The following is a 23,426-nucleotide window of genomic DNA, read 5'->3' as shown; positions in this document are numbered from 1 at the left end:
GCTTTTGTGACGCAAGGGGCTTGGCTATCAACATCAGTAAAACCAAGTTCCTTGTGCTGAATCCCCCCAGGAAGACAGTCCACCCGCCATCTTTAGACTCAGTTCCACTAGAAAGGGTTAAGGAATTTGATTACCTAGGAATCAGACTTAGTGATTCCATGAGTTGGAAGGCGCACCATCAAAAAATCATCCTGACACATAGGAGGGTTACGGGCGCCCTCCTAAAAGAACATCGCGCCTCATCCCTGAAACCCATTGGGGTGATACTGGATATCTACAAGGCAAAAGCTGTGAGTGCGGCATTGTATGGGGCTGAGTTGTGGGGTACTCAGAAATTTGATACTCTATCCCATCTGGAGAACAAGTTCCACAAAGATCTAATGAGGCTCCCCCACAGCTCTCCCACTCTACCTCTACTGCTTGATACAGGAACACGATCCATAGCCGATCAGGCCAAGTTACGTCCCCTCCTTCTGTGGGCCCGTATATGGAATGTCCCGGAACTTTCAAGTTATGCGGATGCACTAAGCGAACTTCTCTCAACCCCGGGTTGGCACAAGATCGGTTGGCTCCTGGGAATAAAGCGCCTTCTTTGCGATCTAGGTCTGGATGACGCCTGGGCCAATAGATCTTCACCACCCAAACAGCTGTTAAAGAAAATATTCTGGATGTGGGTGGATAATGAGAGAGCGACTCACTCGAATTTGTGCAGATCCGCTGAGGAGTTTGTGGCTATCAAATGCCGTCCCTTCAGAGAACCCTACCTTGATGTGATTTCGAATCCAGTAGATAGGGCGTTATACTTCAAATTTAGGATTGGGGTTTTGCCTTTAGGCACAAGGACAGCTAAATGGAAACCACCTTGGCAAACAATAGAAACTTGCCCTTTCTGTGCGACTAGGGATGAATCCATTCCCCATTTGATGTTCGAATGCCCAGCCTATGCTGCTCCTCGTCGCAGATGGTTGAAACCGCTCTGCACGATGCTGGGTACTCGGTCACACTCGGAGGCCCTACAGCTGTTAAGATCAGACCCTCACCCACTGCTTGCTTGTGGCCTGGCAAAATTCTTGGGGTGGGCTTGGAGGATAAGAACTGCGAGGAGAATGATCCTCCAGTAAGGGTGCCAACCTACACTCTATCGGCCCGGCTGTATATTGCTGAGTCCCTTTTCCATTATTTTTTTCAAAGATAATAATTACGTGTTTGTATAAATGCTTTTAGAATGGTTGTTACTTATTATGTTGTATATTTTACATTGTTTTTTTGAGATCTGTCAGTTTTGATGGCCAAATTGTATAACTGTGTTTATGTTCACATTGATTTCTATTGTAATGCTTTTATGAAATGAAATATTTCGAAATAAAGCTATACAACAATAACAAAGATCTGCTTTCCTTTCTCAAGTTTCGAGTTGATGACGACAACTCGGTCCCTAAAGATAAGGAATTTGCTGATTTAATGATGTTGAATTTACACCAACTCATTACATGCTCAGATCACATAAAATAAAATCCCTTAGATCTGATCTGGGCGTATAATTCGAATTGACTGAATATAATCATCCTACATGCATTCAGTCCAATCAGATGGTGTTACATTAATACAGAGCCAGTGTTATCAACACTTTCAAACCCCTCCCCCCTCTTCCCATCAATTGAAGACATTCTCTCAAAAGAAAAATATTCCACTCTGTGGCTTAGACATGCTAGTGACACCCCGCAAATCCAACAGCGTGTTATAAACCGCACCAGACCAGTGCCCTGGTACAAGCCAGAGCTAAAGGAGGCGAAATCTGCATTGCGTCGACACTGGCGGGAAAGGGATGATGAAGAGAGCAAAATCACATTTAAAATTGAGTTTGAGGAATATAAAGGCAAACCCGTTCTATGCAAAGTCCTCTTAATAGGCAAAACAAATCTTAGAAGCGAATGAAAATTGTTTTTAGATATCCTGAATGATTAGTCGCCCCTAAATGAAATGAGAACTTCCCTGGCTCCTATTGAGGCATTCTGTGACAATCTAAATACTTAACAAAAACATTCTTTAAAGATAGTATAAACAAATACAGCAGCAGTAATTCTGAAGTTGACTCTGAAAAAACTCAACCACCTTATCCATGTTTGAAGAAATAAACAGGCTTCATGAATTTAATGATCAAGGTCAAATTTGGGTCACCAACTGACCCTTGCCCTCCAGCAGTCATGGAATCTCTGACCTCAACAATCAATCGATCAATCAGCATTTATAAAGCGTACCCCAAGGATATCTGGGCGCTGAGGATGCTGCGTCTCCGTCGAAAAGCGAGGTCTTGAGCAATCCCCTGCTGAGCGTTTTCATCAATTCAGCAGCTCAAGCGATCGTTCCAAGCACGTTTCAAAATGCTGTAGAGCTCTTGTTACTGAAAAACCAGGGAGAAGTCCCGGATATAACCAAGAATTATAGGCCAATATCTCTGCTCCCTTAACCTGCAAAAACTATTGATCAGAGAACTATCTTCAAGCGGTTCTAGGCTTTATAACTACACCAGCTCTCAGATAATTCTTATCAATGGAATGTCAGCCTCACCACTCCAGTCTCAAAATATGATGCAATTTGATGATTACTTGGTGAGATTCAATCAACTGAACTGAATATGACCAAACTGAGAATGTAATTTGAAAGAATAAGACCAACGCTTGGAGCCAACTTTACTCTCCAACAAAAATGCCTCTGAGTGATAATCAATAGCAATCTTAGCAAGAACCAGCTGCTGGAGCAGTAGGATTTAAATGCAGATTTGTGCTGAAACTACTTTAGAAACTAACCCCACTCCTCCCACTATAGACAAGAAAAGCAATAGCGGTGGCTGCAGTCCTATCTAGATCTCATCATGCCAACCGAGTATATGTAAGAATACCCAATATCAGGCGAAGAAAAGTGACCTGCCCTATATATTTTACAACTAGGCCTCAGAGAGGTCCAACAAACTTAGGGCCAGATGTAGGAGACCAAATACCGGTCGGTAACGGCCGATTTTGGCCGTTACCGACCGGTATTTGGGTTTTGTAATGTAGGGGGCCTATGATTTACAGAATCGGTAAATTTACCGATTCGGTAAATTTACAGAATCGTTAAAATACCGAATCGGTAAATTTACCGATTCTGTAAATCAATATGTAGGTGGCACAGTAAACAGTGCCACAGGCACCTAAGAATTCGTTATTTACCATGTAATACTATTGCATGGTAAATAACTAATTCCTGTGTACATGCACATCTGTGCATGTGCACCTGTGCCATGTGGCACACAGACATGCCCTAAGGGCATGTCTGTGTGTCACATGGCACACAAGCCAGAATCAGGGGTGCCACAGGGTGTCAAAGTGACACCCTGTCCCCCTTGCAAATTCGGTATTTTTACCGATTCGGTAATTACCGAATCGGTATTTGCCATTGATTCCTATGGGCTTCAAGGCCCATAGGAATCAATGGCAAATACCGATTCGGTAATTACCAAATCGGTAAATACCGAATCCTACCGATTCGGTATTTGTTACCGAATAATTACCTACATCAGATTTACCGATTCATGAATACCGAATCGGTACAATTCGGTATTTATGAATCAGTAAATCTGATTTACCTACATCGAACCCTTAATATTACACTCGGAACGTCATAGGAACATCTCAGACACACATATTCACAAAAAATGCGAAAAAACGTTTTATTAAATAATTAATTTTTTCCTTATTTTTTCTCATTTATATATGTAACATAGTACACAGAAGTTCATAATAGAAAAATCAAAACTATAATGGATAAAAGTTGATCAAGGACTGAATCAACTCCTAGTAATGGCCCACACACCACACAACACATACATACCAACATACATACCACTCAATTCATAAATCATACAACACTCCGCAAAGATATCAAAAATAAGTGATGAATTATGGACAGTTGGAGTAATATCCCAGGTGCTTCAGATGGTTCTCAAAAGGAACAAACGCCAACGCGCGTTTCGGTGTAAAGCCCCAGCCGGGGCTACACCTTCATCAGGGCAGGAGTGGAGAATACCCAATATCACCATTCATAGACTACAAGTATTTCACAGCGACGCAGCTTGTGCACTACATCATCTTCAGAGGTGGGCACGCGCCATACCTATATTGAAATAACAAATCCAGGGTCGAGAGGTCTAGTCCCTCACTTCATTGCAAACCAGGTGGAAATGCATTCACCCGTACAAAAGCAGAGATCTCCTCACTTGAATTTATTTGCTATTGCAAAATTATAGAAGATCAGATCAGGTGGACGCAGCTTTGGTACAAGTTCCTTTCATCCAGAAATCTGACAGCCCACAAGCCTATTCAGACTAGATTCTTCCCCGTTATGGTTTGTTTTCTCCTCTTTTATGTATTTCTGATTCAGTTCCAAGAAACCCCCGTTTGAACATGCTCTCTATATGTGCAATGACATATCAAGCGTTTTGTAGATCCTGTAGAGGTTTGGTATGTTGGCGCGTGCTTCAGTCACAGACCTGAATACTGCAAAAGAGAGGTGTACAGTGCAAGTGAGGATGATAGCGCAGTCTTGTCTGCCAGGATATTATAAACCTTTCATTGCTGCAAGGCTGTTACAGTATTCTCATTTTGTGGTTGCACAGTGTACAATTTGAGCAGACCAAGGAACAGACAAAATGTTGGAAACACATTTCAAATCCGTGCCTTTCATAATATATGAACTATGTTGCGGGTATTGTGAAATTTTAATGATTCCATTTTTTTCAGGTTTTAGAAATTCTCAATTTTCTCTGATCAGGAGTATTTTGACCTAACTGTCCTGTGATAACGTGTTGTCTTTTCTCTTTTCCTCTCCTCTGCAGGCACTTGAGACTTGAATATCAATTTACCAGAATGGGCAGAAGACGGGCTCCAGAAAAGAAAGTGACAGCGCAGTGTTCACGTGCATCCGTAAGAACCACAGTCCCGTCTTTACCTCTCCATGACGTCTCAACTTCAAGATCCCAAAATGATGCTCAGAGGGACCAGGACCTGGAACCGCTTTCAGAGAACCTGCCCCACATTATCCTTCTATCCATGCTGGAGGAGTTGGAAGCCAAACTGGATAACTTGATGAATACTGTGGAGGACGTACCTTCTAGAGTCGCTGGGCTGATTAAGAAAATCTGGATAGAAAAGGATCAAGGTTCCCTAGATAATGGTGCAGTGTCTTTGGAGGTGGTCTGTCCGGCGAGTATTAGAGATTTTGCTGTTAGCGGGTCTCCTGCAACACCTCAACTGGACAGGTCAGAGGAACCGAGCTTGTGTCTTCAGCCGGTGTTCTCTGATGGGCATGCACCAAAGCAGGAGTGTACGCTCTCCACGCTAACTGATGTTCAAGGGCGTCCAGAGGAGCCAAACCTTTGTCTGCAGCCAATGTTTCCTGATCGACATCACCCACAGCAGGACCAGTGCTTGCAACCTGGGTTTCCAGATAGAAATGGAGTACAGCAGGATTGTTCTCCATCCCTGTGCCCTCAGACAGTTCCTCCAGGCAGATCACAGGAGGTAAAGCTGTGTCTTCACTCAGAATTTGTTGATGGGCAGACACTACAGCAAGACCAGAGCGTACAGACGGCGTTCCCAGAAAAGTGGGAGCCAGATGAGCCCCTGAAGCAAGAACCATCCCCATTGTCTCCTAATAGCTGGGACCAGAAACAGAACCTCTGCCCACACCCACTATTTCCTGAAGGACACAAACCACAGCAAAACTACTGTATACAACCTGCGCTACCAGATGGGAACGGACTGGATGATCCCTTGGAGGAAGAACAGATGTGTTTTCATTTCCAAGATCCCCAGGAGAACCGCAGCCTACAACCTGTGTCACCTGATGGGATGTCATCAGACGAACACATAGAGTCTGGGCTATTGTCCTTGGATGAGTTGGGGTTACAACAAACCCAGTGCCTACAGCAACACCTATGCTTGAAGCAGGAATTCCCTAATGCACCATTATTGCTGTTCGAAGCTACCCCAGGTATGTGTTTCACTATAAATGGACTCTCAGAGTGCATACTAACAGATGTAACCTCTTCAAAATGCGTAATATCAGATTTTAGAAAGTCTCTGAGGGGAGGATTATGGTTTGGATGGAACCCACTGAGCGATACTGACCCCCAGAGTACGAGTACACAGGGTGCAGATGTTTCCCTGCAATCTCCTCCTCTATTTCCACACAGGACTGCATCCTTCCTGTGCAGAAACAGGCCTGGTTATGGGACTCTGCATGAGACAAATAGGCTAGTAGCTCTCGTCCTTCCTTGTCCGTCCCTATTCCAGGCTGAGGAACTGGAAATAGTGTTATTCATGGGAGGAATTACTGGCCAGAATCACACGTAATAGTCGGATGCAAGTGATGTGGTGTTCATTGAGATTAGCAGACATGCGTAGTCTAGAGAGGGAACTGTGTTTCTAGTTGCACTGTTACATTGGGTAAGACGCAGTCGTCTCCAGTTCCTTATATAAAAATCCTAGTCTGTATTCGGCCCCAACAGCAGGGCTGACCAGGGATGTTGTTGTCACTGCAGGGTTCTCCAGGAGTGCACACCACCTCATGATAGACAGATACACAAAGGTTTTGGAACTCTGAAGTGACTTCCAATAATCTTATTATATGCACCAGGTGGTACTTTATCCCGTATAATACATGGTCACACCATCACCGTTCCCACAAATCTTAGTGCGTAGCTCTTACATATGCAGCAGCTGACATGTTTGCAAACATGAAGAATGAACTTAAAACCTCTTTTGCAAAAGTAAACATCAAAGCTGTTAGATATTTCTTCCAAAAAGATGTTAGAAACTGTTCAATAAAAGCCCATTGAAAAAAAAAGCTGCAGTAGCTCGAAATGTGTAGAAACATGCAGAAATATTCCACCCTTCCTTTATCTAAGGAAACTAATAAACATATTCCCTCTGCTTCTCATAGTAAGCTAGTAACATAAAACAGAAGTAATAAAAGCAAAGTTCTGTTTGTTGCTTTAAACAGCTGCTTCAATTATGCTTCGTGACTTGACCTTCTTTTCACATCAGCTGCTGGCGCTGGCAGCAGGCATTGTGCCCACAGAACTCGACTGTAATAACTTATAAAAGCTGAGTTCTGACGTCTTTTCTTCATAACCACTGACTTGGTGCGTCACAAATTCCTGATTATAAAGAAATTGGAGACTGCCATTTATACAGGGATTACAGAATCCCATTCAATATAAATATATATATATATATATCTATAATCACTTTGGTACAGTTCAATGAATCTGCACATAACTATTTGGGATTGGCATGGCTAGTTTCATGCAGTGTTTTTGTGGTCCTCAAATTAAGCCACTAGTCCTTTAAGATAGAGATAGCTGGACCTTTAGCCCATGAATGGTCCGTGCATCTGGACTCGTGGACCCAAATGTAAAAATATATTGGATCCGATTGGATGAGGGAGCTTTTTCTCCCGTCGTCCATTTCGGATACGTAAACCCAAAGTTGGGTCTGCGGACCTGAAGCTCCCTGATTGGCTGGCTACATCTTGAACCATTACTTGATGAAGAGACTTGTTCCCCGCATCCTGTAAAAATACTAAAGAAGCCATAAAGAGCTGTGGTGCCATCCTGTCTCTCCCTGGCACAGGGCCTGCCTAATGTTAAAATGTCGAAAGAAATTGCTGATTTTGAGACAGAGGTTGTATTCCACATCATGACCCTTGAGGTCCGCAAACCTTAGGCAGGTGTCTGAGCAGGCACAGTAATTGGCCTTGTACCCTGGTGGATATTTGTGATGTTCGGAGACCTGCTCCTCGTTCTGAAACCCTATTGATGTCCAATAAGGATACACAAGTTTGCAAGGGTCCGAGAACCCCAAGAAAGTGTCCGGGAACCCTTAAAAATAAAAAATAAAGAAACATAAGCCAGGCACTTCAGGGAATCCCCTGCTGTGCCCAGGCACCGTTGAACACCTGTGCCTGCTTGGTGTTGGCTGCAGGGAACTGTTGCATGTGTATATGATGAAGAAAAAAACCCCACTGAAAAAAAGCATTGGCAAAACAAATAGGTGTCTCCTATCCGAAAGCTATTGGCTTTGGCAACGAGTTTTAGCCATTATGTACCCCAGTGTGACTGCTGTTCGGCAACGGCCAAAAGTTAGTGGCACGAGGTCGGGTGGGGTAGATGGAAGGGGGATAAATTGGGGTAGAGTGCAATGGGGTAGATTGGAGTCAAATGGGGTAGATTGAATTGAGGTAGATTTGGGTTGTAGAAGTGAAATCTGTAATATAAGGAATAACAATGGATAGAAAGATAACACAACCACAGCTCTTTGTCAACTCAGTGAGTGGTAGATTTATTAGCACAACAAATAACATTTCAACGTGCAACACGGAGACAGTCAGCGTAGAAGCCTGAATGTCCAAAGATTTAATATGTTTGGTACACTTTATAGACTCAAACCACAAGACCACCCATATGACACGTAGCAAGAAGAATTATACGTAGTTACAGTCAACCATGATTCCCTCAGCCAATGGACAAAGATCTGTAACAAGACATCTCCTTGTAAGGTTTGATACATTTGATGCGCACATACTGTAGCTAACCATGTGATCAGAATGGGCAGTATTGGGGTCAGTCAATCAAAATGCGAGCTGCCATGGCCTGGTATATTTCCTTACAGACTGCGACATAAGCAAGGCGATAAGTAATATTGCAAAATCTGTTATTGGCTAATAAAATGTATTGTGCAAGCAGTGTGTTGAGCAGTTATGTGCTATAGTTATGTCTGAAGGTAATTTAGGTGTTCTGTCCCGCTGTATCCCTTCATCATGTAGGATGCAGGATGGGGCTAGGGACAGCTCTTCTACTCTAAACCTTGGTATACTAACCTCCTTGTTTCCGCTCTGCTCATTGTCATTCTCCTCAGCCCTGTTCCTGGATCTCCTGTCAAATGTGCTAAGCATCTCAGTGTCTGACCTTGTAGGGTGCATATTCCTGCATGGTGCCCATTTCTTCTTAGGCTCCCTGGCACCCTCTCTGACACCCTCTATATTGGAAACATTCAGTGTTGGGGCTGCCGCGAGGCCAGTGTTTGGTGGTGCAACTAATACTGACATATTGTGTTCAGTGGAGAGTAACTCATGCATCAGAATACAACCCATATACTTGGAAACTGGTAGTACAATGTAGCTCATGCTGTGCTGTGTATCTGTTGGTAGGTGTGTACAAACATAGCATCCTGAAATGTTCATGATCTGTACATACAATATCAGCATTTCAACATATTTATTGTTATCATATTCTTCCCACAATTCTCTATCATTCCCTTCTGTAACCTCCTTCTTCCCCAACAGAATTTGGTCTGGCACAACTATGTTTGGCTCCTCATGTTGTATGACTATTATTCTCATCACCCACTTTGCCATGAAGAAATGGGATGTCAAACTCTTCTGCAAACATTATAAATATGGTTGTCAGAACTATCCCAGGTACTGGTGATAATACAGCTGCCAGAATATATGGCCATCTATGCTCATTTGTCCTGGGCCTATCAATCAATCAATCAATCACGGCATTTATAGAGCGCACTACTCACCCGGGAGGGTCTCAAGGCGCGGGGGGGGGGTCAAATTACTGCTCGAACAGCCAGGTCTTGAGCTGCTTCCTGAAGGAGAGATGGTCCTGGGTTCGCCGAAGGTGGGTGGGGAGGGAGTTCCAGGTCTTGGCTGCCAGGTAGGAGAAGGATCTTCCTCCGGCGTTGGCTCTGCGGATGCGAGGTACGGTGGCGAGGGCGTGGCTGGTTGATCGAAGCTGGCGGGCGGGCGTGTAGAAGGTCATGCGGTCGTTGAGGTACTTGGGGCCCAGGTTGTGGAGAGCCTTGTGTGCGTGGGATAGGAGTCTGAACGTGATTCTCTTGCTGACGGGGAGCCAGTGCAGGTCTCTCAGGTGTCCGGTGATGTGGCTGTGTCAAGGTATGTCCAGGATGAGTCGTGCGGAGGCGTTCTGGATGCTCTGGAGTCTTTTTTGAAGTTTGGCTGTGGTTCCGGCGTAGAGGGTGTTCCCGTAGTCTAGTCGGCTGGTGACGAGTGCCTGGGTGACGGTCTTCCTGGTTTCAGTCGGGATCCATCTGAAGATCTTGCGAAGCATGCACAGGGTGTTGAAGCACGAGGATGAGATGGCGTTGACTTGTCTGGTCATCGACAGGGAGGAGTCCAGGATGAAGCCCAGGTTGCGTGCGTGGTCCGTTGGTTTGGGAGTGGTGCCTAGGGCCGGGGGCCACCATGAGTCGTCCCAGGAGGAGGGATGGTCCCAGGATGAGGACTTCCGTCTTGTCTGAGTTCAGTTTAAGGCGGCTACTCCTCATCTAGTCGGCAACGTTTTTCATCCCTTCGTGTAGGTTGGCCTTGGCGGTGGTGGGGTCGTTGGTGAGGGAGAGGATTAGCTGGGTGTCGTTGGCGTAGGAGATGATGTTGAGGTTGTGTTGGCGTGCGATGGCTGCGAGGGGGCTCGTGTAAACGTTGAAGAGGGTTGGACTGAGTGAAGATCCTTGTGGAACGCCACAGATGACTTCGGTGGCCTCGGATCTGAACGGGGGGAGGCAGACTCTCTGGGTTCTTCCGTTGAGGAATGAGATTATCCATTCCAGTGCTTTCTCTTGGATTCCGATGTTGCTGAGGCGTTTCGCTAGGGTGCAGTGGCAGACTGTGTCGAACGCCGCAGAGAGGTCCAAGAGGATGAGGGCCGCTGTTTCCCCGTTGTCGATCAGTGTTCTGATGTCGTCGGTAGCTGCGATTAGGGCGGTCTCAGTGCTGTGGTTGGCCCGAAACCCGGACTGTGAGGGGTCGAGGGATCCATTCGTCTCGAGGAAGGCGGCCAGCTCTCTGTTGACGGTCTTCTCGATGACTTTGGCCGGAAAGGGAAGGAGCGAGATGGGGCGGTAGTTCTTGAGGTCGGTGGGGTCCGCCGTTGGTTTCTTCAGGAGGGCGGAAAGCTCGGCGTGCTTCCAGCTCTCCGGGAAGGTGGCGGTGTGGAAGGAGGAGTTTATGATGTCCCGTAGCTGGGGTGCGATGATGGCGTCGGCTTTGTTGAAGACGTGGTGTGGGCAGGGGTCGGTTGGTGAGCCGGAGTGGATCGAGTTCATCTTCGGTGTTGGTCGGGGTCCAGTTGCAGAGGGTGGAGGTGGCGGGCGTTGGTTCGGCGGTAGGGTGCGTGGTATGTGCGTCAAAGCTGTTGTGAATGTCTGCGATCTTGCTGTGGAAGAACGAGGCGAGTGAGTCGCAGAGGTCTTGCGAGGGAGTGATGTCGTTGTTTCCGGCGCTGGGGTTGGAGAACTCTTTGACGATGCTGAAGAGTTCCTTGCTGTCGTGGGCGTTGTTGTCCAGTCGTTCTTTGAGTGCTGCCTTCTTGGTGGCGCGAATCAGCTGGTGGTGTTTGCGGGTGGCGTGCTTGATGGCGGTCCTGTTGACTGTGGTCTGGTGGAGCCGCCAGGCTTTCTCGAGGGTGCGGCAGTTCTTCTTGGATTCCTTGAGTTCGTTGGTGAACCAGGGGGTTTTCTTGCTACCGGTTCTGCTGGGAGGGTTCTTTAGTGGTGCGAGATTGTCGGCGCAGGCGGTCAGCCACTTGGCGAGGTTGTTGGCTGCTTCGTTTGGGTCCGCTGTGTAGGTGGGTGTTTTCTGGCTGAGGGAGGCTGAGAGTTGCTCTGCGGTGATCTTGCTCCAGCTTCGGCGAGGGACCTGTTGCGGGTGGTGGTGGGTTGCCGTGTTCCTGAAGCTGAAGTGGATGCAGCTGTGGTCGGTCCAGTGGAGTCCGGTGGCGTGGCTGAAGGAGATGTGCTTGCTGGATGAGAAGACGGGGTCAAGCGCGTGGCCGGCGTAGTGGGTGGGAGTGTTCACCAGTTGCTTGAGTCCGAGGTTGGCGAGGTTGTCCAGCAGGGTGGTGGTGTTTCTGTCGTTGTTGTTTTCCAGGTGGAAGTTGAGGTCCCCGAGGAGGATGTAGTCGGCCGTGGGGAGGGCGTGTGGGGTGATGAAGTCCGCGATGTCTTCGCTGAATTGTGTGCGTGGTCCCGGTGGTCTGTAGATGAGGGTGCCTCGGAGGGTGGTCTTGGGGTCAGTGTGTATCTGGAAGTGAAGGTGTTCGGCGGCGGTGAAGGTTTCATCGGCGTTTGTCGAGATGCGGATGGTGTTCTTGTGTATGATGGCGATGCCTCCTCCCGTCTGGTTGACGTGATCCCTCCGGGTGATCTTGTATCCGCCCGGGATGGCTATGGCGATGTCGGGCGCTGAGGACGCGTTCATCCAGGTCTCGGTGAGGAAGGCGACGTGTGGTGCTGTCGCATTGAGCAGGTCCCAGAGTTCTACGGCATGCCTGTGGACGGAGCGGGTGTTCAGCAGGATGCACTTCAGGTGGTTGTTGCTGGTGCTCGACTTGGCGGGGGTGGTGCAAGTCCGGAGGCAGGTGAATTTGCAGGCTTGGCAGGCGAAGGGTCCGTGGGTGCGTCTCGGGGTTGCTTGGTAGCAAGCAGGGTTCCGGCCGGTGTTGAGTGCGTTGAGTGTGGCGGCGGCGTAGGTCCGTCGGGTCGTTTTGCATCGGCGGGGCATAGGGGTTCTGGCGCTGGGCGCGGTCCAGGCGCAGACGGGCTTGCCTTTGGCGCTCCTTCGGCGCACAATCGGTGCGCCCGCTGCGCGTGACCGCTGCGCGCCTGCGTGGTCGCCATTTAAGGCTAAGTGGGAGGGAGGAGCAGCTGGGAGGCGGGAGCGGGAAGGGCATAGAACACAAAGGGGGCGTGGCCGCGTGGTCGGCTGCGGGAAGCGGGGAGCGGGGCGGGAAAGGCACAGGGGGGAAAAAACGAGCAAGATTTACAGAAGGCAAAATACAATTTAAACAAAAGGCACTACAGTCACACAAGTCTGAAGGACAACAAAATACAGTGCAGAACCGGCGGACCTGCGGGGCAACGAACAACAAGGCGGGCAGCTAGGGCGGCAGGCACACGGAGCAGCGAGGCTGCGAGCAGCAGAGAGGGACACACACACACACAGCTGGTGGCCGTGCGGCGCGGGGGTGTCCTGAGAACAGGTCACCCTAGGCATTATTATGCGTTTATGGGACTAATAGTAAGCCGTTATTTTCGCCCCAATTGACATCTGCGACAATATGTAACCCACTGTTCTCTATGGCAATTATAATACTTTGTAGAACCTCAGTACGCGCTGTTGTTAGCTCCTGGGCTGATGGCAGGAAGCCAACTATTGGGAATGAAAGGTCATTCAGTATAAGTGTCTCCAGCCCGCTCAGTATTGGGGGATTTGGCACTGCTACTCTCTGAACAGTTGTCACCTCTACTCCTGGTGATAATGTTGCCACTGCTGACCTTATTGTTATATATAACACCCTTTCTTCCACCACCCGTATCGTAATCCACCTGTGTACTGCAGGTGATGCAACCTGCATATCTTATCTTTATTAATAATTAATAAACTGTGGTTACAACAGCATCCATTACTGCCCCCCAGCCAATGTGTTGTATACCAGATATTACACTGTCCAAGATGTCAAGGCGTGTGTTTGCCAGTTCCTGGGCCGGCGCTTGGCTGCCAAATGTGGGGAATGTAAGCTGTTGCAATATCAAGTCCGCCAACTTGCTCATCAGTGGTGGTTTCGGTACTTGTCCCTTTTTTTCCACTCCTGGCCACAATAATCGTATAACTATCACCAATTCCGACTCTTGCACTTCTATTGTCATTCGCATCAGTCTGCCACTCCTTGTTGTGATCAAAGGTGGTCCAGATGCGATGGTAGTCATGTAGCTGAATATAGTCTATTTCCACAGTTCAATGTTCTTCTGGTGCTTCGATATTCCGTGTTGTGCTGTCAGTCCTTAATGTCTAACTAGCAGGGTCTTGTATCCCTATATTTGATACAGACACCAGCACCATTTGAAATCAAACACGTTGGCGCCTTTGCTGGGTCTGTCAGAGGTTGCTAGCACATGACAGATGATAGGCACTTGGTGGAGACAGGTGTCTCTATGATGTCATCCGGAGGCCGTGTCTGCCAGGCACAGCAAGTTGCGTTGGTCGGTCTGTTGGAGGGATGGTCCACAGCCAGCAGGAGAGCTCTTCTTCCTTATCCCCTGTCGTGTTGGTCAGGCTGGTCCTTCTTGGTGGATCGGAGGTTGTACCTATGGTCCGCCTCAGGTGCTGCTGGTGATGCTGCTGGAGCTTGCCGCTCGTCGCCCTGGTCCACTGTCCGCTTGGTGTGGGAACTGTGGATCCACAAAGTCAATCCCTCGCACTTCACGGCAGTCGCTGTGGTCAGGAGGACGGTATAGGGGCCTTTCCACCTGGGCTGGAGGCAGTGCCGTCGGGTGTGGGCCTTGATCCAGATCCGGTCCCCAGGCTGCAGGTCATGTGGCGGCGGAGTTGCTGCTTCTGGAAGAGCCTGCAGGACCTGGCGGTGAAGATAACGTAATGTCTCTGTTAGTTTTTTACAGTAACACAAAAGCAGATCATCTACTATTGGCAGAGGCGCAGTGAACATGTGACCGGCAATGTTCATGGGTCGTCCAAACAATATCTCATGCGCGCTCAACTTAGTTATCCTGTCAGGCGTACTTCTCATTGCTAGAAGGGCTATTGGCAGTGCATCCACCCATGACAGTTCTGTGGAAGCGCAGATTTTCCCTATTTTATTCTTCAAGACTCCATTTTTCCTTTCCACTGCACCTGCTGCTGGTGGGTGATAAGCACAATGTAATTTCTGTGTGACCCCAAGACCTTTGCATAGACCCCTTATCACCTGAGAAATGAACGCAGGCCCATTGTCTGAGGCCAGAAGGATTGGGATCCCAAATCTGGGTATTAGGTCTTTCAGGAGACACTTAGCAACTGTTAATGCATCACAGTTCTTTGTGGGGTATGCCTCTGTCCACTTACTAAACATACAGACGATGACCAAAACATGCCTGTACTTGTGGGTGGGGGGCATGTCAATGAAATCCATTTGTAGGCTTTCAAACGGTCCATGAGGGGTAGGGAAGTGACCAGGTGCAGTATGGGTACCCTTACCAGTGTTATACTGTGCACAGATAGTGCACTGTCTGCAAAGTCTCTCAGCTGCTTGACGAAACTTGCCATGATACCAGCACGCGGAAAACAGCCTTATCATTCCATCTCTCCCCACGTGTGAGGGGCCATGGAAGAGACGTGCCATTGAAGGAAGCATTGATGAAGGCAGGCATATCTTCCCATTGGGCCCAGTCCATAATCCCTCGTCTGTTTTCACACGCCCTCCTTTTGCCCACCCGGTCATCTCCTGGATGTCAACTTGCTTCTGGATGTGGATTGGGTCAAAATGCAAAGAGTCTTGTTTAGCGTCCACCTTTTTGTTGCTGCTCTCTATCTGTACCATTGCTAGCTGGCAGCCTGTCAGTGCTATCCTCTTTGCTTCTCCATCAATGAATGCATTGCCCTTTGACACATAGTCTCTAGATGATGTGTGTGCAGCACATTTTATGATGGCTACCTTGGATCGCCTGGAGGAGGTCGCAGATCAACTGCGCATGCTGTATCTGTTGCCCTGCTGATGTGAGGAACCCCCTCATGGACCACAGCTGACCGAAGTCGTGCACTACACCAAATGCATACTGGCTGTCGGTATATATGTTTACCTTTCTACCCTCAGCCAGAATGCATGCCCTCGTCAGTGCCACGAGTTCAGCCGCTTGTGTACTCCTGGCAGCTGTCAGCCTCCCTCCCTCCAGTAGTTTGTTGGCGGTGCCCACCGCATAAGATTTCTGTAAATCTCCTTTTTCATCTCTCAGGCATGACCCATCTACAAACAGGTCCCCTTAAGCATCTGATAATGGGGTGTCTAGTAGGTCTGGGCGTACCTTAGTATGTCTGTCTACAGCTAGGGTGCAGTCATGAAAGGCATCATCTGAGCAAAAATCCTCCAAAGCATGCTCTGTTGGTAAGAGGCATGCAGGGTTAAAGGTGGTGCATCTCTTGATGGCAATGTGTGGTGCCAACAACACTAGCTCATATCTGGTGAGACGTGCATTTGTTAAGTGCTGTGTCCTGGTGGAGGTAAGCAGAATATCCACAGCATGGGGAACGTGTAAAACAAGGGTATGGGCCAATACAATGTTCTCTGACTGTTCCACCGCCAGTGCTGCAGCGGCCACCGCTCGGAGGCACGGTGGTAACCCAGAAGCTACTGGGTCTAGCGTGGCTGAGTAGTAAGCCACAGGACGGTAGTAGGAACCATGTTTTGGCTCAATACCCCTAATGAGCACCCTCCCTTCTCTTGGCGGCAGAACAAATGAAATTCCTTGCTGTAATCTGGTAAGCCAAGTGCTGAGCCCCGCTCAATTCACTTTTCAGTGTTGTGAATGCTAATTCACAGTCTGGGGACCATGGCACCTCATCAGGAAACTCTTTGTGTGTCAATGCTTGCAGTGGCTTCGCAATCAGGGCAAAGTTTGGTATCCAGTGCCTACAGTCTCCCGCCACCCCCAGGAAAGCCCTGACCTCTTTGTGTGTACGTGGACGGGGAAAACCAGTGATGGTGGAAATTCTATCAGGCAACAGTTTTCTAGCCCCCTCTGACAATTCATGCCCAAGATACTTCACTGCAGTGAGGCAGAACTGTAATTTCTTTGGGGACACCTTGTATCCTTTCAGTGCCAGATGACAGAGGACTGCAATAGTGTCCTCCTCGCAGGCCTCCTGTGATGGAGAGGCCAAAAGCAAATCATCGATGTATTGGATGAGAGTGGAGCCTCCCTTAAGTACCAGGGAGTCTAAGTCTGTTTTCAGTGCATTTGTGAAGATGGAGGGGGACTCTGTATACCCTTGCACTAACCTGCACCAAGTGAATCTCCTGGAGCGGAATACAAAACTGAACAGGTACTGGCTGTCTTGATGCAGTGGTATTGTAAAGAAGGCGGAGCTAAGATCCATCACTGTAAAGTGTGTAGCTGATACAGGGATGTTGGATAATATTGTTGCAGGATTTGGAACCACTGGGAATGAGGGCTCCACTATTTTGTTCAATTCTCTCAGGTCCTGAGTAAAGCGGTACACAGGGGCCCCATCTGGGCCCTTGGATGCCTTTTTCACCGGGAGTATAGGGGTGTTGCATGGACTGGAGCGTATTTCCCTGATTATACCCTGCTTTAGAAGATCTTGAATGACAGGTGCTATCCCCTCTTCCCCTTCTTTGGAAATCTTGTACTGTGGTACTCTCGGGAGACGGGCTCCGGGTTTTAATTTTATTCGTACTGATGGGTAATCTAACACTTTTCCTACATCATTAGCACCTGTGGCCCACACTTTAGGTGGCACAGTGCCACGTAGTCTAGAGGGTACAGCAGGATTGGGGCATGTCATGTAAGCCTGTAACATCAGACCATTTAGGCGACTCTCCAGAAAAACCCCTGTTGGTGAACAGTGTATGGTGCATTGGAGTTTGCAGAGCAAGTCCCTACCTAGTAAATTAACCGGACAGAATCTGCTGAAGATGAACTGATGGGTAACCGTTATGTTGCCCACCACAAATTTTAGTGGTTGAGTCAAATACTCATCTATTGGTTGTCCTGTCATCCCGACTGCTGTGATTAATGTGCCAGAAAGTGCTGCCATAGACATCTCAGATGCCTTAAGCATTGATCTTTGAGCTCCTGTATCAATCAAAAATGGTATAATTTGGCCCATAATTGATCCCTCTACATATGGGCCAGATTGATCCACTGCAATTGCTGGAGCTATTAGGCAGTCTTCCACTTTCAGGCACCCCTAGTATGAACTCCTTGGCCGTGGCGGTGGTGGGAAATCAGTGTCGCTCTGCGCCCACCCTTCTGCCCCGTCCAGTCCTGGGGACCTTGGGGATCTGATTGCACCTGTCTGTACGGTCATTGTCCCTCACCTGTCTGTACTGGTCATTGTCCCTCACCTGTCTGTGCTGGTCATTGTCCCTCACCTGTCTGTGCTGGTCATTGTCCCTCACCTGTCTGTGCTGGTCATTGTCCCTCACCTGTCTGTACTGGTCATTGTCCCTCACCTGTCTGTACTGGTCATTGTCCCTCACCTGTCTGTGCTGGTCATTGTCCCTCACCTGTCTGTACTGGTCATTGTCCCTCACCTGTCTGTACTGGTCATTGTCCCTCACCTGTCTGTGCTGGTCATTGTCCCTCACCTGTCTGTACTGGTCATTGTCCCTCACCTGTCTGTACTGGTCATTGCCCCTATGCTCTTGGTGCTGGGGGTTTTGCTGAAAACCTTTTTGACCCTGCCCCCTGTTCTGTGAGGCTGTGTCATCCCCGTATCTCTTTTTAAGCAGTGGGCAATCAGACCTCCAATGACCAGGGTCTTTGCAGTTGAAACACGCTGTGCCTGGTGGGGGTAGGGATTTTGAACCTTTGTTAAAGTTGCGTCCACCCCCTCTCTCTCTTATTCGATCTCTTCCCCTCCCTTGTTGTCCTGTGTAGAATCTTTCCTGTGCCACCATCAATCTAACCTTCTCCTTTTTCAGTTTTTCAGCTTCTATCAACTGTGCATTCGCCTGATAATCAAAACAGTACCTAGCTGCAGACAGAATTTTTTCAATCGATTCCTGCTGCCAGCAAACAAATGATTGCTGTAGATGAGTTTTTATTGGTGGGCTCAACCCCTGAACAAATGTTGTTACAAACGCTGGCATTGCATCTCCCATAGGATTCTTCAACTCACTATTCTGCTGATATACCTGTAACAGACGGTCATAAAATGAGTTTACACTCTCATCCTTTTCTTGCTTTGTATTGGTAATTTTATTCCAATCAACTTTGTTTTCCGGTACTTTTTCCTTCAAGAATGTAATTACTTCATTATATTTCTCCTGTACTTTATCTCCTGGAGCTCCACCCCTTTCTCTCTGTGGCTCCGCATTCGGCCATTCCACTTTTCCCTTGCACTCCTCCCACAGGTCCTTTGGTACTACGATGTTAAACAGGGTATCAAAGTCACGCCATAAAAGTCCCCCTAATATAGCCATTTTATCTATTTCTGTGTACCACTTTCGTGGCTCCTCGCGGAGTTTCGGGAAGTCTCTCGTGAAACTCATGATATCTTGCCTGGACCATGGTACAAATACATATGCATTATCCCTGCCTCCTGGAAGTGGGGTATCTCCCTTAAAGGCATAATTAATGTTGGCGGTGCCTGTGGGTGTAATGATTTAACTACTTCTAATACCGCAAATGTGTGCACTAGCTGCTTCCACTGTCGCAGTTTATCAATTGCATACTGTAGCCTGTCCTTCAAGTCTGCTTCCGGACATGCTTGCAGGGCTGCATCTACAAAGCTAAACTTAGAAATGTCCCATTCATATTGTGGAGGCAGAGATGGGGGCACCTCCGTGGCACCTGACCCACCTGCTTTTGTGTGTATGTGCCATGTGCTACTGCACCGTCTTCTAAGAGCTGTGCACGTGCTATGGATAATGTTTTTTTCTAGGTATGACCTTCCCTTTCCTGTCGCAAACCTGTCTATCGTTAATTTCTCATCTATCATTTGGCGCAGCCCTTCCTCACATTTCTCTGTATCAGTTCTAAGCAGCATTGTTTTTTTCGCGGCTGGGGATCTCTGCCGAGACCCAGTATAGTCAGGGCGGGGCAGAGTGGAGTCTAGAGGCAAGCTCGTCCGCCTCTGAACATTTACCTGCTTGTCAGTCTCACTAACTGCCCTTGCAAGAATAGCAATATCGTGGTTAGTGTTTAATACATATGTACATATAGTCCATATCAGGTTGTGCCATTTAGAAGTGCTGAAAGTGTCATCTAGGGATCTATCAGAAAAACACTGCATCCATGGGCAATTGAGCAGGTTAGGAGGTAATATATTGTTCTGCGTGCAACAAGCTAATAATCGGTCCTTCATCTTAGATTGTTTATCAGCGATTGCAACTGCTTCCTTTCTCACTTACTGGAGCACTGCCATATCTTGGACCTCTTCCAAGTCTACACGCTTAGAAGTTTCATCCAGAAGGCGACGCGTTAAACAAACAGCCTCTTTCTTCTGGTCTTCGCTAAGCAGCGCAGTGGGTTAGGCTGTTGCAGCTGAGATACCCAATCTACCCATTAAAATGTCCTCTAAAAGTTGGTCTTCCAGTCCCGCATCCTGTTCTAACACAGCAAGGCTTGGGTACACTCCCACTACTTCTAACTGTGTCCGCCTCCAGTCCTCACTAATTTGTTTTGTAGCTATATCATGCAATACTTTATTTCTAACCTGGATCAGTTCTCTATGCACCTTGGATTTTATATCATTAGTAGCACGTAAATCCTTCACAAACCCTTGCCAACAATAGTATGTCTCCCATTCAGTGGGCCGAATTTTCTTACCCTTCAACCCCAACATCTGCTTCAAATACGCCAGTTTATTCACATCATATGTACTGTTGGACAGGCCCCAGAAAGCGGCTCGCTCCCTCCCCGCATGACAGAGCCCGGACACCGGCACTCCAGAGGCCACCCCCCAGAAGTAACCAGTAACCCCGTCCCACACGGGACCCATGCCCCGAACATCTCCGCGTGGCCTCAACTCGACCCTAACCCTGGGCCTGGCCAGGCCCCGACAGCCCGGCACCACCATCCACCCGGGAGGTGAGCGGACCACTTGGCAGGTCAATGGGAGAGAAGAGTTTCGATGGCTCTCCCCCTCCAGGTGCCGATCTCCCCCAGCTCCCCCGGGCGCTGGCTCCACTCCCCTGCTGGGTGTCTGGACTCCCTCATCCCGGACCTCCCGACCTCCAAGTGCGAGGGTCCGGACATCAAAGGGCACCAGCCCTATAACTGGGGCAGCTCCAGAGCAGGAAGGCAGTTGTATCCTGGAGTCGAGAGACACCGTGAAGAACTCATCCTTGACGGACTGCTGGCGCTGCCGCAGCCCTGCCTTGTGAACTATCGTCCTGCCTGCTGGCGCTGCCGCAGCCTTCTGCAACCTTCATCCTCGTCGGGACCTGCTGGCGCTGCCGCGGACCGTTGTAACTACCACCTTCGTCGGGACCTGCTGGCGCTGCCGCGGACCGTTGCTACCTACGACCATCTCGGGATCTGCTGGCGCCGCCGCGGTCCGTCCTCCTAGAACGCCGAGCTCGAGGATTGTGAGCTAACCATCATTTTCATCGCAACTACCAGATTGGTAATAAGACTGTCCCGCTACCCCTTTTTCCCTTCAAAGAGACTAGAATCGAGGGGACCCCTGAGTCCTGACCTCCTTGTACCATTCTACCGTACTTCCAGCTTGCTTATAAAGAACGTTAAACCTTATCTCTGTGTGGTGTCCATCTGTGGGGGGGAAGTTACTTGTCTGTACGATCGCTGGAGACGGCTCTCCCCGGAGACCTCTCCCCTTGTCCTCGGCCGACCCTCCAGGTCCCGTCTAACATGTACCTTGACATGGAAACTGTAAGTCCGGCCTATTTGCAGTCAAGTCATCCCATTTTTTAATAAACAAAATGGAACTCAGTCCTAGGCGTAAAGCTACCACATGTGCAGGTGAACCCTTCGGTAGCTATATTTAGTTAAAGGATTCCCCATGATGAATAATGAGCAGGAAGCGTGTATGGTGTGTGGTATGTACCGTGGATGCAGTGCAAGGTCTGGCCTGTGTATAATTTATAACCACAATAAAAACAATGCAATCGTACCAGACAGATGATGGGGATAGGGTGCGCGTTACACAGTTGACACACATGAAATGGTCACAAACATTTGCACGTGCTTATACAGCCAGTTTGTCAGCTATACTAATTCACAGAGGAAGCCAAAGGAAGCCGTTCGCCATGTACACAGACAAATCAGCCAATGCCAGTCCACCACAACCTTCACTGAGTTTTGAAAAATGTATATCAAGGCCTGGGTGGAAGTGGAGTAGCTTGAGGTGGAGTGGAGTGGATTGGAGTGGGATAGATTGGGAAAGAGTGGGGTGGAATGAGGTAGATTGGAGTAGAGTGGGGAAGACTGGAGTGGAGTAGATTAGAGTACAGTATATTGGGGTAGTTTGGATTGCGGTGCATTGGACTGTAGTGGAATAGAGTGGAGTTATATTGAGTAGTGTAGGGTAGATTGGGTTGGGGTGGGGTAGAGTGTGGTGGAATTGATTGGAGTAGATTTGAGTGGGGTAGATTGGGATAGGTAAGTTTGGCGTGGAGTGGGGTAGGGTAGATTGGGTTGGGGTGGGGTGGACTAGATTCGACTGGAATGAGGTAGGTTTGGGTAGAGTGGGGTGGAGTGGAATTGGATAGATTGGAGTGGAGTGTTGTGGGGTAGATTAGGGTGGAGTGGAATGGGGTAGATTGAGTGGATTGTAGTGGGGTGGATTGGATGGAGTGGGGTAGATTGGATGGAGTGGGGAGGGATAGATTGGGTGGAGTAGGGTAGATTACAGTGGAGTGCAGTAGATTATGGTAGATTGTAGTGGGGTAGATTGTGGTAGTTTGGAGTGGGTAGATTGTGGTAGTTTGGAGTGGGGTAGATTGGATAAAGTGGAGAGGGATAGTTTGGGCGGAGTGGGGTAGATTGGATGAAGTGGAGAGGGATAGATTGGGTGGAGTGGGGTAGATTACAGTGAAGTACATTAGATTATGGTAGATTTGAGTTGGGTAGATTGTGGTAGTTTGGAGTGGGTAGATTGTGGTATGAGTGTAGATGAGTTGGATAGATCGCAGTGGGGTAAATTGAAATGGAGTTGGGTATATTGAAGTGAAGTAGAGTGAGGTAGATTGGAGTGAAGTCAGTTAGATTGGAGTAGATTAGAGTTGGGGTAAATTGAAGTGAAGTGGGGTAGACTAGGGTATATTGGAGCAGAGTTGGCTAAATCTGAGTGGAGTGCGGTAGATTGGGGTGGAGTGGGGTAGTTTGGAGCGGGATGGGGTAGATTGAGTTAGAGTGGGGTAGATTGCGGTGGGTAAATTGGGAATGGATAGGTTGAAATGGGGTGAATTGTAGTGGGATGGATTGGGATACTTTGGAGTTGAGTGGGATAGATTGGAGTGGGGTGGATTGGGTAAGTGGTGTGGAGTAGAGGAGCGTGGAGTGGAGTGTTGTTTCATGGGGTGAGTGGCATAGATTGGAGTGGAGTGGAGTGGAGTGGGGTGGATTGGAGTGGGGTAACTGGTGTGGAGTAGAGGAGTGTGGAGTGGAGTGTTGTTTCATGGGGTGAGTGGCATAGATTGGAGTGGAGTGGAGTGGAGTGGGGTGGATTGGAGTGGGGTAACTGGTGTGGAGTAGAGGAGTGTGGAGTGGAGTGTTGTTTCATGGAGTGAGTGGCATAGATTGGAGTGGAGTGGTGTGGAGTTGAGTGGCGTAGTGTGGAGTATACTTGGTGTGGTAGCGCACTGCCATTACAGACAACAC

At 48.3% G+C, this 23,426-nt stretch overlaps 1 protein-coding gene across 1 annotated transcript in view; it reads left to right on the top strand.

Moving 5' to 3' along the window:
- Window positions 1-4,904: 4,904 nt before the first annotated feature.
- Window positions 4,905-23,426, top strand: part of LOC147665988 (uncharacterized) — a 76,317-nt gene continuing 57,795 nt past the window's right edge. The window contains exon 1 of the mRNA XM_086949345.1: window positions 4,905-6,030. Coding sequence (XP_086805471.1) covers window positions 4,905-6,030 — 1,126 coding nt within the window. The remainder of the gene's footprint in view (window positions 6,031-23,426) is intronic.

The sequence above is a fragment of the Lissotriton vulgaris genome, unplaced genomic scaffold, assembly GCF_964263255.1.
Source record: "Lissotriton vulgaris unplaced genomic scaffold, aLisVul1.2 SCAFFOLD_1095, whole genome shotgun sequence".
NCBI lineage: Eukaryota > Metazoa > Chordata > Amphibia > Caudata > Salamandridae > Lissotriton > Lissotriton vulgaris.
The sequence above is the reverse complement of the archived record's forward strand: the minus strand, read 5'-3'. Positions and strand labels throughout refer to the sequence as shown.